A 19383-nucleotide genomic window follows, 5' to 3' on the forward strand; every position below is an offset into this window, starting at 1 on the left:
TAATCAAGGGGTCTATCCACCAAGAAGACCTAACAATGGGAAACATTTATGCACCAAATGTGAAAGCACCCAAATATATAAATCAAACACAATATATAATCACAAGCATGAAGAAACTCATTGATAGTAATACCATAATAGTAGGAGACTTCAACACCCCACTCACAGCAATGGACAGATCATCTAATCAACAAGGAAACAATGGCTTTGAATGACACACTGGACCAGATGGACTTAACAGATATATTCAGAACATTTCATCCTAAAGCAGCAGAATATACATTCTTATCCAGTGCACATGGTACGTTCTACAGAACAGGCCACATACTGGGACACAAATCAGCCCTCAATGAGTACAAAAAGGTCAAGATCATACTGTGCATATTTTCATACCACAACGCTATGAAACTTGAAATCAGCCGCAAGAAAAAATTTGGAAAGGTAACAAATACTTGGAGACTGAAGAACATCCTACTAAAGAATGAACGAGCTAACCAACAGTTAAAGAGGAAATTAAAAAGTATATGGAAGCCAATGAAAATGATAATTCCACAATCCAAAACCTCTGGGATGCAGCAAAGGTGGTCATAAGAGGAAAGTATATAGCAATCCAGGCCTTCCTAAAGAAGGAAGAAAGATCTCAGGTACACAACCTAACCTTATGCCTTAAAGAGCTGGAAAAAAAACAGCAAATAAAACCCCAAAACAGAAGAAGACAGGAAATAATAAAGATTAGGGCAGAAACTAATGCTATCAAAACAAACAAACAAACAAAAACACAGAACAGATCAATGAAACCAGAAGCTGGTTCTCTGAAAGAATTAACAAAATTGATAAGCCACTAGCCAGTGTGATCAAAAGAAAAAGGAAAGGACCCAAATAAATAAAATCAAGAATGAAAGAGGAGAGATCACAACCAACACAGCAGAAATAAAAACAATAATAAGAGAATATTATCAGCAATTATATGCCAATAAAATGGGCAATCTGGAAGAAATGGACAAATTCCTAGAAACATACACTACCAAAACTGAAACAGGAAGAAATAGAATATTTGAACAGACCCAGAACCAGTAAGGAAATCGAATTAGTAATCAAACATCTGCCAAAAAAACAAGAGTCCAGGCCCAGATGGCTTTCCAGGGGAATTCTACCAAACACTTAAGGAAGAGTTAACACTAATTCTCTTGAAGCTTATTCCAAAAAATAGAAATGGAAGGACAACTTCCAAACTCTGTCTATGAAGCCAGCATTACCCTGATTCCAAAACCAGACAGAGACCCCACTAAAAAGGAGAACTATAGACCAATTTCCCTTATGACCATGGATGCAAAAATCTTCAACAAGATATTAGCCAACCAGCTCCAACAATATATTAAAAAAATTATTCACCACAACCAAATGGGATTTATACCTGGGATGCAGGGCTGGTTCAATATCCACAAAAGAATTAATGTGATTCATCCCATCAATAAAAGAAAGGATAAGAACCATATGATCCTCTCAATAGATGCAGAGAAAGCATTTGACAAAATACACCATCCTTTCTTGATAAAAAGCCTCAAGAAAGTAAGGATAGAAGGAGCATACCTCGAGATCATAAAAGCCATATATGAAGGACCCAACACTAATACCATCCTCAATGGGGAAAAACTCCTCCCCCTAAGGTCAGGAACAAGACAGGGATGTCCACCCTCACCACTTTTATTCACCATAGAATTTGACGTCTTAGCCTCTGCAATCAGACAACACAAAGAAATAAAAAGCATCCAAATCGGCCAGGAGGAGGTCAAACTTTCACTCTTCACAGATGACATGATACTCTGTATGGAAAACCCAAAAGATTTCACCGAAAAACTGCTAGAATTGATTCATAAATTCAGCAAAGTTGCAGGATATAAAATCAACGCACAGAAATCGGTTGCATTCCTATAAACCAACGATGAAGCGACAGCAAGAGAAATCAAGGAATTGATCCCGTTTACAGTTGCACCAAAAACCATAATATACCTAGGAATAAATCTAACCAAAGAGGTGAAAAATCTATACATTGAAAACTATAGAAAGCTTATGAAAGAAATTGAAGGAGACACAAGAAAATGGGAAAAGATTCCATGCTCCTGGATAGGAAGAACAAATATTGTTAAAATGTCGATACTACCCAAAGAAATCTACATATTCAATGCAATCCCTATCAAAATAACACCAACATTCTTCACAGAGCTAGAACAAATGATCCTACAATTTGTTTGGAATCAGAAGAGACCCTGAATAGCCAAAGCAATCTTGAAAAAGAAAACCAAAGTTGGAGGCATGACAATCCCAGACTTCAAGCTATACTATACAAGCTGTAATCATCAAGACAAAATGGTACTGGCACAAGAACAGACAGTCAGATCAATGGAACAGAATAGAGAAGCCAGAAATGGATCCACAAACAAAGCAGGAAAGAATATACAGTGGAATAAAGACAGTCTCTTCAACAAGTGGTGCTGGAAAAACTGGACAGCGACATGCAGAAGAATGAACCTGGACCACTTTCTTACACCAGACACAAAAAAACCCTCAAAATGTCTGAAAGACCTCAATGTAAGACAGGAAGCCATCAAAATCCTCGAGGAGAAAGCAGGCAAAAACCTCTTTGATCTTGGCCGCAGCAACTTCTTACTCAACACGTCTCCGGAGACAAGGGAAAAAAAAAGCAAAAATGAACTATTGGGACCTCATCAAAATAAAAAGCTTCTGCACAGCGAAGGAAACAATCAGCAAAACTAAAAGGCAACCGACAGAATAGGAGAAGATATTTGCAAATGACATATCAGATAAAGGGTTAGTATCCAAAATCTATAAAGAACTGATAAAACTCAATCCCCAAAAAACAAATAACCCAGTGAAGAAATGGGCAACAGACATGCATAGACACCTCTCCAAAGAAGACATCCAGATGGCCAACCGACACATGAAAAAATACTCCACATCACTCATCATCAGGGAAATACAAATCAAAACCACAACGAGATACCACCTTACACCTGTCAGAATGGCTAACATTAACAACTCAGGCAACAACATATGTTGGCAAGGATGTGGAGAAAGAGGATCTCTCTTGCATTCTTGGTGGCAATGCAAGCTGGTGCAGCCACTCTGGAAAATAGTATGGAGGTTCCTCAAAAAACTAAAAATAGAACTACCCTACAACCCAGCAATGGCACTACTAGGTATTTATCCAAGGGATACAGGTGTGCTGTTTCAAAGGGACACATGCTCCCCCATGTTTATAGCAGCACTATTAACAATAGCCAAAGTATGGAGAGAGCCCAAACGTCCATCGATGGATGAATGGATAAAGAAGAAGTGGTATATATATACAATGGAGTATTACTCGGCAATCAAAAAGAATGAAATCTTGCCATTTGCAACTACGTGGATGGAACTAGAGGGTATTATGCTAAGTGAAATTAGTCAGAGAAAGACAAATACCATATTACTTCACTCACATGAGGACTTTAAGAGACAAAACAGAAGAACATAAGGGAATGGAAGCAAAAATAACATAAAAACAGGGAGGGGGACAAAACATAAGAGACTCATAAATATGGAGAACAAACAGGGTTACTAGAGGGGTTCTGGGAGGGGGGATGGGCTAAATGGGTAAGGGGCAGTAAGGAATCTACTCCTGAAATCATTGTTGCACTATATGCTAACTAATTTGGATGTAAATTAAAAAACAAAAAACAGGGGTGCCTGTGTGGCTCAGTCGGTTAAGCGGCCGACTTCGGCTCAGGTCACGATCTCACGATCTGTGAGTTCGAGCCCCGCGTCGGGCTCTGTGCTGACAGCTCAGAGCCTGGAGCCTGTTTCAGATTCTGTGTCTCCCTCTCTCTCTGCCCCTCCCCTGTTCATGCTCTGTCTCTCTCTGTCTCAAAAATAAATAAACATTAAAAAAAAAAAAAACCAAAAAAACCAAAAAAACAAAAAACAAAAAACTCTTTAAAGCCCCCCCCAAAAGCTAATTGGCAGAAGTCAGAATTGAAACTCAGTTGTCTCATCCCCCCCAAAAAAAACAAAAACAAAAAAACAAAATAAAAGCCTTTGTGATTATTTCAACATATGCTAAAAATGCTATTAAAATTCATCTGACATTTTTAATAAACGCTGTGAGTAAAGCAGGGCTATTCAATGAGTGCTAGGTTCTGCTCAAAGGATATTAGCATGTATTTTGTTATTTAAAGTTCACATATTTAATCTTCGGAGGCAAATGCTGTTATCCCCATTTTATTCTCTAGGGCAAATGTCTAGAAGGGGTATCCTGAGTCATATGGTGATTGTATATTTAACTTTATAAGAATCTGCTGCAGTGATTTACAAGTTGGCCATACCATTTTGCATTCCCACCAGCAATGTTCCAAGTAATGTTCTAGCAATGTCCCACCAGCAATTCTTTTCAAATCTGTAACTTGTATTTTCATTCTGTTAACAATGTCTTTTGCAAAGCAAAATATATTTCAATTCAATGAAGTCAAATTTATCTTTTTCTTTTATGCATGATGTTAGTATTATAGCTAAGAATCCTTTGCCTCATTCAAGGTCATGAAGATTTTCTATTACACCTTCTAGAAGTTTTATATTTTACATTTTGATCTATCGTCCATTTTGAGTTAATTTTTGTACAAAGTTTGAAGGTTAAGTCAAGATTCATTTTTTTAGTGTTTGGATATTATATTAAGTTTCTATTGCTGTGTAACAAATTACCACAACCTTAGAGGCCGAAAATAACACCTATTTATTAGTTCACAGTTCCGTAGATCAGATGTCTGGCACGGTGTGACTGGATCTTCTGCTCAGGGTATCATAAGACTAAAATCAACATATGAGCTGGGCTGAATTCTTGTCTGGAGGCTCTGGAGTAAACTGCTTCCAAGTTCATTCTTGGTGGTGGTGGAATTCAGTACTTTGTGGTTGTATGCCTATGGACGTCTTTTTTGTCAGGAATATGCTCAGAACTTAGAGGCTGCCCACATGCCTTGCATTCCTTACTACCATCTTCAAGCAGCAGCAGTGCATCAAATCCTTCTTGTGTTCTAACTCTCTGAATTCCTCTTCTGTGACCAGAGAACATGCTGTACATGTAGAAAGGCTCATGTAAACACTCCCCAGATAATCTACCTATTTTAAAGTCAACTGTAGCATATAATATAAACTAAGCCTAGGAATAAAATCCATCATATTTGCAGTTCCAGTAATTATGCAAGGCATGTACATCAGAGTGAGAAGGGACAGGAAATGTTGGGAGGCATTTTAGAATTCTTCCTACCACAAATACTCAATTACTCCAATACAATGTGTAGAAAATACTACCCCTACTTCATTGAATTGCCTTTGTACTTTGCTAAATCAATGAGCCATATTCGTGTGAGTCTATTTTTGGACGTTTTTCTGTGTAGTTGACTTGCTTGTTTCTTTCATCAGTACCACATTACTTGGTTACAGCAGTTTTATAGTAGGTCTTAAAATCAAGCAGTGGGAGTTTACATCTTAATTCTTCTTTTTCACATTTGGTTTAGTTATTCTAGTCCCTTTGCCTTTCTTTCTACACTCAAAAATAATTTATCTGTATCTACAAAATAGTCACCTGGAATTTTGATTAGGTTTGCATTAAATTTATGGACCAATTTATGGGGAATTCATAACTGTATTGAGTCCTTCAATCCATGAACATAGTATGGCTCTCCATTTATTTAGGTCTTTCTTGATTTCTTTCCTTGGCATTTTGTAGTTTTCAGTATACAGATCCTGGATGTGGATTGTTAGCTCTTTTTACTAAATATTTAAAATTTTTAGAGCTATTGTTAGTATTTAAAAAATTTGTTTCCAATTGCTCACACACACACACACATATATGTATATATATATGCATATATATATATATAGATACAGAGTTTTGGGGTATTGATCTTGTATCCTAGAACCTTGTTACATACTCGTTTATTATTTCTAAAAGATTTTTTTTTGCAAATTCTTTCATTCTTCATAGATGATTATACTGTCTGCAACTGGGTGGTTATATTTCTTCCTTTCCAATCTTTATGAATCTTGCTGATTTTTATTGCCTTATTTCATCAACTAGGATTACCAATATAATGTTGAATAGAAGTGGTGAGTGGATGTTCTTGACACATTCCTGATATTCAGAAGAAAGTATTCAGTCTTTCACTATTAAATATGATGTTAGCTATGAGTTTTGGTAGATGAATCTTAATCAGTTTAAGGATGTTTCTTTCTATTCATAGTTGTCTAGGAATTGTTTTTTTTTTTAACATGAGTGAAAATTGTTTTTTCCCAAATGCTTTGCCTGCATCAATTGATATGATCATGTTTTTCTTTAACCTATTAATATGATAGGTTTCATTGATTGACATTAGAATTTTGGACCTGTTTTTCATTCCTAGGGTCAATCTCATATAGTTGAGATGTTTAGTTTTTTTTTTTCACATATTGCTGGATTTGATTTGCTAATATTTTGTTGCAAACTTTCGCATCTATGGTCATGTAAGATTTTGGTCTATAATTTAACTTTCTTGTGATGTTATTGCCTGGCTTTGATATTTGAGTAATCCTGGCCTCTTAAAATAAATTGGAAAAAGTTTCTTCCTCTTCTATCTTGGAAGAGATTATTTAGAATTACTGTTATATCCTCTTCCAAAGAAGAATTTGCCAGTGAAACCATCTGGGCCTGTAGTTTTCTTTTTTAGAAGGTTTTAAACTATGAATTCTATTTCTTTAATGGATATAGGATAGATCAGTGTATTTCTTCCAGAATAGTTTTTGGAAGGTTGTCAATGATTGTTACATTTCACCTATTTTGTTGAATTTATGTTCATAGAGTTGTTCATAGTATTCTCTAAATATTCTTTAAGGTCTGTCATGATATTCTCCTTTCGTTTTTGATATTGGTGATTTGCATCTTTTCTCTTTCTTTTTGTTAGACTGGCTAAAAATTTATCAATGTTATTTATCTTTTCAAAGAACCAGATTTTGGTTACTGATTTTTCTCTATTCTTCTATTTCAATTTCTTTGATTTCTGCACAAATCTTTTATTATCCTTCCTTTTCCTTGCTTTGGGTTTAGTTTGCTCTCTTAATCTTCTAATTATGAGAGATTAAATTGTTGATTTGAGAACTTCCTTGTCGTCTAATATCAGCATTTAGTGCAACAAATTTATTTTTGAGCACTACTTTAGCTGCATCCCACAAGTTTTGGTATGTTGTATTTTTATTTTCCTTTACTTCAAGATATTTTTTAATTTCCCTTGAGTTTTTGTCTTTGAACCATAGATTGTTTAGAATTGTGTTGTTTAATTTCTAAGTGTTTGAAAACTTCCAGTTATTTTTTTTAAATTAATGTTTATTTCTTTATTTTGAGAAAGAGAGAGAGAGGGAACGAGAGGGAGAGGGGCAGAGAGGGAGACAGAGATTCCCAAGCAGGCTCCGCACCATGTGTCAAGTGCTGTGCACTTGAAAAGAATATGTATTGTTCTGCTGTTGGGTGGAGTGTTCTATAAATGTCAGCTAAATTCAGTGGTTAATGGTATTGTTCAGTTCTTCTATTTTATTGTTGATTATCTACTTGTTATACCAATTACTTAGGGAGGAGTATTGCAGTTTTCAACTAAGTGTGGATTTGCCTATTTTTCCTTTTGGAGGTACTTGCTTTTGCTTCATGTATTTTAAGGCTATGTTATTAGGTGCATACACATTTTATATAGTCATCTTCTTGGTAAGTTGACTCTTTTACGATTTTGTAATGTCTTCTTTATCCTTGAGAAATTTTCTTGTTCTGAAGACAATTTTGTCTGAGATTAATATGACCACTCCAGCTGTAGTTTGGTGTTTGTCTAGTACATATTTTTTAGCATATTTTCCACTTTTTAAATATTTGAACTACTTATATTTTTATACTTAAAGTGTGTTTCCTATAGACAGCATATCAGCATATAGTTGAGCCTCATTTTTATCCACTTTGATGATCTCTTTTTTTTTAATTGATGTCTTCATACCATTTAAATTGAATATAATTACTGATATGTGAAGATTTAGATCTACCATCTTATTACTAGTTTTCTTTTTGTTCCTTTTTTCCTTCTTGTTCTCCTGCTTTCTTTGGAGCAACTCAAACAAATTTGAATTTGTTGTGTACGCCACATCATATATTTAATTTTTTACTGTATCTCTTTGTTTAGATTTTTTTAGTGGTTGATCTAGAAATTATAATATAAAATCTTTCACAGTCTACTTTGAACTAATATTTTATTATTTGAGGTGGAATAGAAAAAACTTACCACCTTTCAGGTCCCTGTACCCACTCCCCTTTTTTAAAACTCCGTAAGACAGGGGCGCCTGGGTGGCGCAGTCGGTTAAGCGTCCGACTTCAGCCAGGTCACGATCTCGCGGTCTGTGAGTTCGAGCCCCGCGTCAGGCTCTGGGCTGATGGCTCGGAGCCTGGAGCCTGTTTCCAATTCTGTGTGTCTCCCTCTCTCTCTGCCCCTTCCCTGTTCATGCTCTGTCTCTCTCTGTCCCAAAAAATAAATAAAAAACGTTGAAAAAAAAAAAAATTAAAAAAAAAAAAAAAAAAAAAAAAAAAACTCCGTAAGACAATGTTAAAATTTTTCTTATGACAATCATGTATATTTGAAATATATTAAGAGGAAAAATATTTTCTATTATATTAAAGAGATATTTACCATTTTTGTTGCTCTTTCTTCATTTCTATTGTTCGAAGTTTCCCTCTAATATAATTTCCCTTCCATCTGAAGCAATCTCTTTGGCTTTTTTTGTAAGAGCAAGTCTGGTGGTGAAAAATTTTATTCTCATTTTTGTACAAATTGGATAATTTCTAATAATCTACAAGTTCACAGACTCTTTCATCTGTCATCCTTTATTTTGCTGTTAATCCAATCCAGTGAGTGTTTCATTTTGTTATTGTGTTTTCAGGTCTAAAGTTTACATTTCTCTCTTTCCTGTACCTTCTATTTCTCTGCTGATTTTTTTTTCTCCATTTTTCCATTTGTTTCCATTGTGTTTGCTCTTCCTGGAGCCTGGTAGAGTAGCTGCTTTAAAGTCTTGATCCGTTCATTCCAAATTCTGTGTGATCTTGGGATTAGTATCTGTTGATTGTCTTTTCCCTTGTGAGATATTATGATTTTTCTGTTTTACATATGTTGAGTAATTTTGGATTTATCCTGGAAGTTTTGAATATTATGTTAAGTGACCCTGGATCTAGATACGTTACGTAACATAGGATTCTCCTATGGAGAATGTTGATACTGTGTTTTACCAGTCAATGAACCACATTAGGTCCGAGACACAAGCCTTACCAGCCTTCTGTTGCTGGTGCTTTCAATGTCAGTTGTTTCAAAGTCTTTGCAGTGTAATCAGATCTGTCCTGCATGTGCTAGGCACTGGATCTGTGCCATCCAGTGTCCAGTCTGGAATCTGAGTGATTCTCTACGTTGTAGCTCATTTCTCAAAGCCTTTGGTGTGCTATTTAGGGTCAGATATATGCATACACAACTTGGAGATAAGCTCTAAAATTTACACATGATTTTATTGGATCACTTTCTTGTACTCTCTCCACTCTACAATTTCTTCCACAGGGCTTTAATTTCCCTATATTACATGTCTCCCATAATTTTCCCCATAATATTGTGGCTACATCAGAGCTCAAGCAGTGAGAGGATTAAGAGAGAAAAAAATTCAATGGGAATTCTTCCCAAGGTCTCAGTACCTCAGTTTTTCTATTTGGAATTTTAGGGGTCTGTCCAACTGCTACTGTCATCACCACCACTGCTGCTTCAGAATTGCTTGGCATTGGGGTGAGACAGAATGAAATAAACAACAAAAACAAACCCATGGGATTTCCCCCATTCTTCTGACCCACAGGGGTCTCCTTCTCTGTTCCTTGTGCCCAGAAAAGAGCATTTCTCTTGCAGTTCTTCTTCCTTGTTGCATAATTCTGATCTTTGTACTGCTTTTGAGTCTAGGTCAAGATATTCCAGAGAAGAAAAAAAAATAGGAAATTCACTGCTGGTTTGATAGTACATACTCTGAATTCTGTTTGCCTTCCTCAAACTGTCTGCTACTATTTACTTTTAAGAGCCCTTAGATAACTGCTACATGCATTCTGTTCAGGGCTTTTAGTACATTTAGTGAAAGACACATGAGGGAGTAAATATTATTACTCAATCTTGACCAGAACTGGGACCCCCTTCACAGACTTTTGAATAGCAAGATTCATCTATTAAATTTAAAATCACTTTTTTCAGACTTACTTAAAGTAAGATAACTTTATTGGATCATACTTTATGATAACAGGCTAATAAATTCTTTCCAACAGAGCAGAATGTTCATTGTTTGGTAAACTTAATAAATAGGTGAAGTTTATTGATACTGATGTTCTCAAGAGCATTTGGAAAAGATAAACAAGCACATGTCTAATGGAGGATAGCTGGCAGTGTGACGATAAAGCTGTTATCTCTGGAACCAGGAAGATTCTATACACAGAAAGAAAGCATATTAACCCAGATGATGGGGCGCCTGGGTGGCTCAGTTGGTTAAGCATCTGACTTCGGCTCAGGGCATGATCTCATCGTTTATGGGTTTGAGCCCCACCTCAGGCTTTGTGCTGACAACTCAGAGCCTGGAGCCTTCTTTGGATTCTGTGTCTCCCTCTCTCTCTGACTCTCCCCACTCATGCTCTGTCTCTCTCTCTCAAAAATAAATGAACATTAAAAAAATTTAAAAAATTATAAAGAACCCTGACAGCATTTAAAGCAAATTTAGGAGCTTCTAGTTCATATACTTGTTAGAAACCTAGGATATTTTTAGATCAACAACAATAGGTTGTGACTATTATCCAATATCTTTAATAGAATATGTCAAACTAGATTGATTTGAGCAATAAATATCTGGAGTTGTGGAACAGTTTTTAGAAGAAACTACAGAAAAAAGAACATAATTTTAAATGGTGGTTAAGGGTCAGAAATACAAAGTATAAGTCTACATTCAAATGAGTAAATTGGTTTTCCATGTTTCATGATGGAAGGTATTTCTGAGGTCTGTCATGATGGAAGGTATTTCTGAGGTCTGTCAATTGATACAAATTAATATAAAATATTTAAATTAGTAAAAAATCAATGTAAAATAATAAATTTTATACAAATTGATAAGACAGTACAAATTAAGTATCAGGTAAGATTGTAAGCAAAGCTTATGTTAAGAAGAAAATAGATGCATGCTCTAGAAATAAACTTTCTGAGCTGTTGGATAATGGTAATGATTTTTGTGAGCATTTTTCTTTAAGAGGTTTATCATTTTGAATGCATAAATAGGAGCTGCCTACAAAATTGATTAATCTAGTTACTACTTAAAATGAACCAAGGTCCTGGGGCGCCTGGGTGGCTCAGTCGATTAAGCATCCATCTTCGGGCCAGGTCATGATCTCACAGTTTGTGAGTTCGAGCCCCGTGTTCTCTGTGCTGACAGCTGGGAGACTAGAGCCTGCTTTGGATTCTGTGTCTCCCTCTCTCTCTGCCCCTCCCCTGGTTGCACTCTGTCACTCTCACAAAAATAAGTAAACATTAAAAATTTTTTAAAAAAACTGAACGAAGTTCTCCAGAGACTATTTTTTTTTGTTTCCCATGTATGCTTTCACAAATACAATTAATTAATAATATTTATATGTATGTATGTGTGTGTATACATATGCCACAAGCAGTAAAAGAATGTTTGGATAGTAAAAGGCTCATAGTTGGTCATGTGGGTATTGCTCTAGGAACATTTGTTGAGCACTTACTGTGTGCCCTAAATTCTTTATACCTGCATCATTTAATACTTATAACAATCCACAGAGGTAGGTATTCTTATTCCACTTTTACAGATAAAATTGAGGCATAGAGAGGCTGACTCTATTGCTCAGAATCCCACAGCTAGTAAGAGAAGGAGGCAAGGTTGGTACCCACACTGTCTTATCTCCAGTTTATGTGAACTGACTTACTACATTAGTATACCAGTGAGGCAAATTGGTAAACATGCATGAGACTTTGGATACTAGAAAGGAAACCCAACAGAACACAACTAGGTACTGAGGAGACTTAATTATCTGAATTCCTCCATTATATTATATGGACATTTTCTTAACTCAGTAATAAAGAAAGTCTGTGAGCAGGTGTATTTAACTCTGTTATTGTTTAAAATTAAAAAATGCTCCTAAGGATAGTTCTCTCATTATATCTGTGTGTATTCCTACGATAGTTGTTATTAAAAATTTTATAGTCAGTGGGTATAAATGATAAAGCATTCTAGCATGGCATAAAATGGGATGGGTCATAAACCAAAAATATAAGTTAAATTTTTAACAAAAATAGTAATAGTGGAGACATTGTGCTGTTATTTACTCTGCAAGGGACACAGGTTGTTGTGTTAATTTTTTGTGTGATATGTGGAAGAGGCTGACAAAAGGCTGACTTGGGATCCTCGAATGGGGTTGGGAGATAGGTGACAAATTCCTACAATTCCAAATTCTTATAGTTGAGGAAGACAAGCTTCCTCACTTGGCTACTTTGGACCAGGGTTTAACCCTGTTTACCTTTAACTGTTCTAGGTCAGAGAGAAAATCTGCACCAAGAAGTTTCTGTGCTGCATAAGCAAGTCAAAACACTCATGATGGATGAAGATTTCCTGTGTTTGTTTTTAACAGGCCTGTCTTGGTTATAAAATCACATCTCTTTTTCCCCAGAGGACCTGTTAATCAAGGCAGATTGCAGGCATCAGGAATAAGCTAATTTATTTAGGGCCAGAGAAGAATATGCTACTTGAGCATACAGGCCTTGGGCTTAGGCTGCCTGGCCTGGCGTCTGGCTCTGCAACCCAACAGCCCAACCCTAGGCCAGTTTGCCAGGACTTTCTCACCCTCGGAGGTAGCTACTATTATTATCCCATTTTATACATCAAAAACTGAGCCACAGGGAGGTTATATGACTTGCATTTTGTTAAATAATATCTGGCACAGATTAAGTACTCAATAAAAGCTGACTATTATTTGGAATGTTAGCAGCCAAAATCTGGAAGCTGTAGAAATCACCTTGCTGAGGGCACTTTCTAATGCTGTCTGGAATACAAGTTCTGTATTGCTCTGGTGTGTAAAGGTTTCTGTACTGTGGTTGAGATATTTTGAAGCATTCCTATATGGGGGGAGCCCAGGAAAGGTTTGCACTGGGGTATAGGTTCCATTATCATGTGCTTTGTTAGTGCCATACCCTAAACCTAGGATGGGGCTACCAATCCAAAACAGTTACTACTGCCAGAGAGTTCTGCCCTGTTGGTCTCCGAGGTTTTATTTGTAAGCTACATGTGTGGTCATTTGGTGGATAATCCTGTTTACTGGCTTCTGTAGGGCAAAGCCTGATACGTTTGATCTCTTTTGTTTCCTGGCTAACAGCAAAGCTAATCCTTGGAGTCTGAGGGTTGGGTTTTCCTCACCACCAATATTAATGTATTCTGCAAAAAGGAGGAGATCTGGATTCTAGTCAAGAAACCATTCTTCTTTCTTTTACATGGAAACCTCCAAAATAATCCTGCAGGAGTCTATTCTTTTTCTCTAGAATTTTGAGAAACAAAGTTCTGTGATTTATTTCAAATACTGCATTAAGAATATTTTATTGTTTTTTAACGGAAAATAAAATAGCTTTAGGACAAGAAGTTTGAATGTGCTTAAGACAAGACTTTATGAAGAATTTGTTTCATATATAAAGATCATTCTGAATTTCTCTAAGCACAGGATCCTTGCTGTTTTAAAGTCATTTCCATCAAAGTGCAATTCATATTAATACTATCAATTGTTACCTGATATAAAACATTTTATCTGCATCCTACTGTGGTAGTTTGAGGCTAAATGGAAAATTGTATAGGGGTAAAAACTAACTCAAGTACATACCTAATAATTTAAAAGAAAAGATGTAGAATTAAAGGAAATCAAGAGAGAAAGGTAATGTGAAGTGTATAAATACATTATATACCAAATGAGGATGTCTGAGTGTATTCAATATCACATTTGCATTCCTGTTTCTTGGGCTTTCCATTCTTGTCATTTTATTAAAGCTCCAATTTACTTACATTCTGGTATTTTATGGAAAAAGTCTGACATGAAAGTTGGTTAATGAGACGTTGCTCTGTAAACAAGCAAAGCTTTGAAAAATACAGTCTAAATAATGGACCACTATCATTTAAAAGCTATGATGGAACTGAAGATTTCTTTGATAACATTGTAAATCATGACAGGGAAGTGAAGCGTATGATGATGGTATCACTAACACATGACTGAACCAAATCTATGTTATACTTGTGTGTCCATTTGTACACGCATTAACTTATGTTCCTATTCTTTAATGTTTATTCTATTATATTCTATTTCCCTCCCACTAATCAATGCACTGTGACTCTCCCTTCTCAAGTTAGCTCCGGCCTTCCTCCAGTACAGGTGTAAAGAGTTTAAACCGAAGGCTTAGGTGTGCCTGGCCCTGGGCAACCCCAGTCAAATCTGGCAATATTTATTATCAGCCTCATCTTCACTTGGGGTTAGGAAGTCTAAACCAGTGGTTCTCAAGATGTGACCTTGGAACCAGCAGCATTAGCATTGCCTAGAATATGGTAAAATGCAAATTCTTAGGCCCTGGTCCAGACATATTAGGTCAGAAATCTGGGGGTTAATGAGTCCTCTGGGTGATTCTGATACTCACTCAAGTTTGAGAGTCTCATCTTGGTCTTGTTGTATCCTGTCCCTGGGTTGACTTCCTGGGTACTCACATATGTATGAATTTCGGTTTTCCTTCTTTGATTTCCTCATGACTGCATCTCTGATCTCTCTGGCTGGATTTCTGCCAATTCCAGATTTAACAGTCTAGTTCCCAGCTGAGATTTCCACCTTGCCTATTATACTGAAGCCCTGCCAGTTTCTTTCCCTAAATACATCACAGCCCTCCCTATAACCCTCTCCACCTGGCCGGTGGCCAAATCTGGCCTTGAATTGGGCCATTTGGAGCTAATTCCCTCTGGGGCCTCTCCATGATCTGACCGCATGCTGTGCCCCTCAGCAGGCCATAATAATGCTGGCTTAAGCTGACCTCCAGACCCCTCACCTGTGGATGCTATGGTTGACATCACGATCCTTCCTTATGAGGCTTTGTTGTATATAACCTCGGTAACCATTCTAACCTGCCTAAAGACCCATTATTAAACTCCCCTCTCCCTGCTGTTCTGGATATCAAGAGAGTGCATAAGCTATGACATCTATTCAAAATCAACGGATACCTTTGGAAAACACTATAGGAGAGTTAGGTAAACACTTTAGGGATAAAACATGCTCCTGATTTAGGGATGATTTCTTCAGGGTAAAGAAAGACAATATTAGAAAATAAGTTACATTTGAATTACTTTAGGAAAATGTTGATATCACTACTTCATGTTCTAATTATTCTAATTTACCTGATGGGGTAGTTAATACTTTTATCTTGTGGAGATTAGTATCCTCTAACTTTTCTTTTCCAAGCCCTAATATTTCCATGCCTGGATCCACCTACTTAAACTTATTTTCTAGAAACCTGAACACACCACTATCTTGATAACAGTTCACAGGGGACCCAGTGCTGTAGAGTTTAATGCAATATGTGTGCTCATCCATAGGAGCCTACAGGTAGCTACTACTGTGAAGGAAATTGCAGGTCACATTTATATGCCTAGAAAATAATTCAACAAGCATTTCAAAACACTCTCCATTCACCTTTGGTCAAAGCCCTTTTATGTGTTTAGCAATAGTCACAGTACTTACTTCAAGAAGTTCTTTATTTCCTTGAATTTGTTTTAATGCATGGCCACTTGGCCCAGTTTAAGCCTAAGCCCTCTTGTACTAAAACTCTGAGTCCTGTTTCTGCTTCCTCTTTGTCAAATGGATAGAAAATTATCAGTAAGTGCTTAACAAAAGGTAATTTACATTGTGGTTATATTCATTTAATGTTTCATGTAGCAATTATTTATTTAATACTGTATTGGTGCTAGAATAAGAATCTTTGAAAGAATCTTCTTGGAAGTCATTTGATAGTCAGATGGATCTTTTCCTATTAGATGTGACTGTATGGAATTGCCTTATAGAGATTGGGTGAGGACCAGGGAGGGGTTGCATGATCATCAAGATATACAGCATTGAGAAATAAAATTTACCTAAAGCACTGTTACATCCTGGGATATGACAGGATATAACAGAACCTAGGTCAAAAATATACTTAAATAAAGACAATAACATTTTAAAATAGATTTATCATTTTTACAATTGGCACAAGCTATTCATTTTAATCAAATTTCAACCTTGTCTACTATACCAGAGCCCTGTCAGCTCCCTAAATACATCACAGCCCTGCCTTTAACCATCCCTCGCCTCATGGTGGCCAAGTCTGGCCTGGAATCAGTTGTAGTTAATTCCCTCTGGGTCATCTCCATGATCTGACAACCCATGCTGTGCCACCCAGGAGGCCATAATGATGCTGGGCCTAAGCTGACCTCCAGACTCCTCACCTATCAATGGATGCCACTATCTACTCCTCACCTATCAATGGATGCCACTATCTACTATCAACAAATCAGTGGATGCCACTACCCATCCACTATCTATATACTTTAGGTTTATAGCGATCTTCTTCCAGGCACTTCTTGGAGGCTCTGTGACTGAAGCTTCATTGCCTTTTCCTTTGAGAAACCATCTAACTTGTGTCTACATAGGATCCCTCTGACTAAACATATGGTTCACTAATCAAATATATTTAAGTATTTCCTGTGTCCCCAATTCTATCCTAAGTGCTTTGAAGAATTAAAAACAAAACAAATATACTTTCTCCTTGGTATTACAGTTTTTCTGTATAAATCCTATTGAATTGTGAATATCTTGAGAACAAGACCTGTGTATTTCTCATTTTTGTACTCCAGAGAATACTACATTGTCTTCAATAAATACTGCTGAATAGAAGAATTCATAGATAAATAAATTCCTTTCTAGAGACCGACTGTAAGCAGACATCACCCTGAGAATTCTAGGACTCTTAGAAAAGTCAGTTCAGTTGGTAATAGGTCTAGGAGAGGACAGACTGTTTCACCTTGTGAATGAAAGTCAACTTTACCCTAGGGAAAGTTAACATACAGACCTGCCATTGTACTCCTGACCAAATCAGCAACACCACAAATGAGACAGTGAAGCCATGCCTCGTAGTGACATCCTTTGCTGAATGGAGCCACTCACCTGATCTGAAGCCAAGTCAGCATGGGGGTTGTTCCTCCTCCAAAGACCCAGACTGTGAAGAACACGAGGAGCAGCGTGGTGGTAAACATCATTTGTTTGGGCTGAGATTCTGTGTCCCGAATAGCTAAGGCAAATGCTATTGCTCCTCTCAAACCTTACGGGAGGAACCAAGAAAGCATAAGAGAAAATGAACATCTGCATGAAACTCATTCTCATTTTACTAAATTTATCTTTTTGATTTTCTAACAAACGCAATTACTTTTTTAAATTAAACTTTTTGAGATAACTATAGATTCACATGCTGTCCTGAGAATAGAGACTTATCGTGTGCTCTCTCCCACTTTCTCCCCAATGAAAACATCTTGCTAAACAAGTACAATATCACAACCAGAATTTTGATGTTGATTCGGGTCAAGATAAGGCACATTCCCAGCACACTAACATCCCTCATGTTGCCCTTTTATAACCACATCTACTTCCCTCCCACATACTCCCTCCTTAACTTCTGGCAACCAGTAATCAAATCTCCATTTCTATAACTTTGCCATTTCAAGAATCAAATGGAATCATGAAGTGTGTAGTTTTTTTGGAATTGGACTTTTTCACTCAGAATAATTCTCTGGATATTCCTCCAGGTTTCTGAACATATCAGAAGTTTGTTCCTTTTTATTGTTGAGTAGTATTCCATGGTATGGATGTGCCATAGTTTGTTTAGTCATCTATCTGGGGAAGGACATCTGGGCTGTTTCCAGTTCTATGGCTATTCCAAAAAAGGCTGCTGTATATATAACATAAGTGTTCATTGCTCTGAGGTAAATGCCCAGGAGTGTAATCACTGACTGCATAGTTTTAAAAGAAATTACTAAAATGCTTGCCAGAATGGCTACATACCATTTATATTCCCACCAGAAATGTATAGGTCATGCAGTTTCTCTGCATCCTAACCAGCATTTAATGTTGTCACCATTTTTTAACTTTAGTCATTCTAATAGGTGAGTGGTAGTAGCTTTATTGAGTTTATAATTTGCAGTTTTCTTATTTAAAAATTATTTATTTAGTTTTTTGGAGGGTACAAAATTCTTGTACCCTCCAAAGAGGGGGACAGAGGATCTGAAGTGAGCTCTGTGCTGACATGCTGACAGCAGTGAGACTGCTGTGGGGCTTGAAGCAGTGAGGCTGATGTGGGGCTTGAACTCACGAACGGCGAGATCATGATCTGAGCTGAAGTCGGATGCTCAACCGACTGAGCCACCCAGGTGCCCCAATAATTTGCATTTTGCTAATAACTAATGGTGTTGAATATTTTTTAATGTGCCTAGTTGTTATCTTTATACCCTCTCAGATGAAATGGCTCTTCATGTCTTTATCTCATTTTCTAATTGAGTTGTTGGATTTTTGAGTGTTGAGTTTTGAGAGTTCTTTATATATTCCAGTTTTTTAAAAAAATTTCTTTTTAATGTTTATTTTTGAGAGAGAGACAGAATGCAAGTGAGGGAGGGGCAGAGAGAGAGGGAGACACAGAATCTGAAGCAGGTTCCAGGCTTTGAGCTATCCCCACAGAGCCTGACTCAGGGCTTGAACCCACGAACCGCAAAATCGTGACCTGAGCTGAAGTTGGCCACTTAACCCAATGAGCCACTCAGGTGCCCCTATATATTCTAGATACTATCCTTTGTTGGGTGTATATTTTGCAAATATTTCCTCCCACTTTGTAGCTTTTTACTGATTAAGTCTAATCTGTAGATTTTCCTTTTAGGAATCATGTGTTTGGAGTCAAGTCTAAGACTTCTTTGCTTAGCTCTAGGTCCCAAAGATTTTTCCTTATGTTTTTAAAATTTGTTTGCAAAAGTTGTATAGCTTTACATATTACACTTAAGTCCATGATCATTTGAATCAATTTTTGTATAAGGTATGAAATTTAGGTTGAGGTTTTATTATTATTATTATTATTATTATTATTATTTTTTGCCTGTGAATGTTTAATTTTTTCATTGAATTGCTTTTGCAGTTTTGTTAAAAATCAGCTGGGTATTTTGTGTGGATCA

The 19383-nt window shown here is 36.7% G+C and overlaps 1 protein-coding gene across 11 annotated transcripts in view; it reads right to left on the reverse strand.

Moving 5' to 3' along the window:
* Window positions 1–19383, reverse strand: part of SLC9A9 (solute carrier family 9 member A9) — a 703484-nt gene that overhangs the window by 189986 nt on the left and 494115 nt on the right. For all 11 annotated transcript variants that reach the window (XM_058730134.1, XM_058730131.1, XM_058730132.1 and 8 more), the window contains one exon: window positions 17339–17492. In XM_058730134.1, coding sequence (XP_058586117.1) covers window positions 17339–17492 — 154 coding nt within the window. The remainder of the gene's footprint in view (window positions 1–17338; window positions 17493–19383) is intronic.

The sequence above is a fragment of the Neofelis nebulosa genome, chromosome 5 (genome assembly GCF_028018385.1).
Source record: "Neofelis nebulosa isolate mNeoNeb1 chromosome 5, mNeoNeb1.pri, whole genome shotgun sequence".
Taxonomy (NCBI): Eukaryota; Metazoa; Chordata; class Mammalia; order Carnivora; family Felidae; genus Neofelis; species Neofelis nebulosa.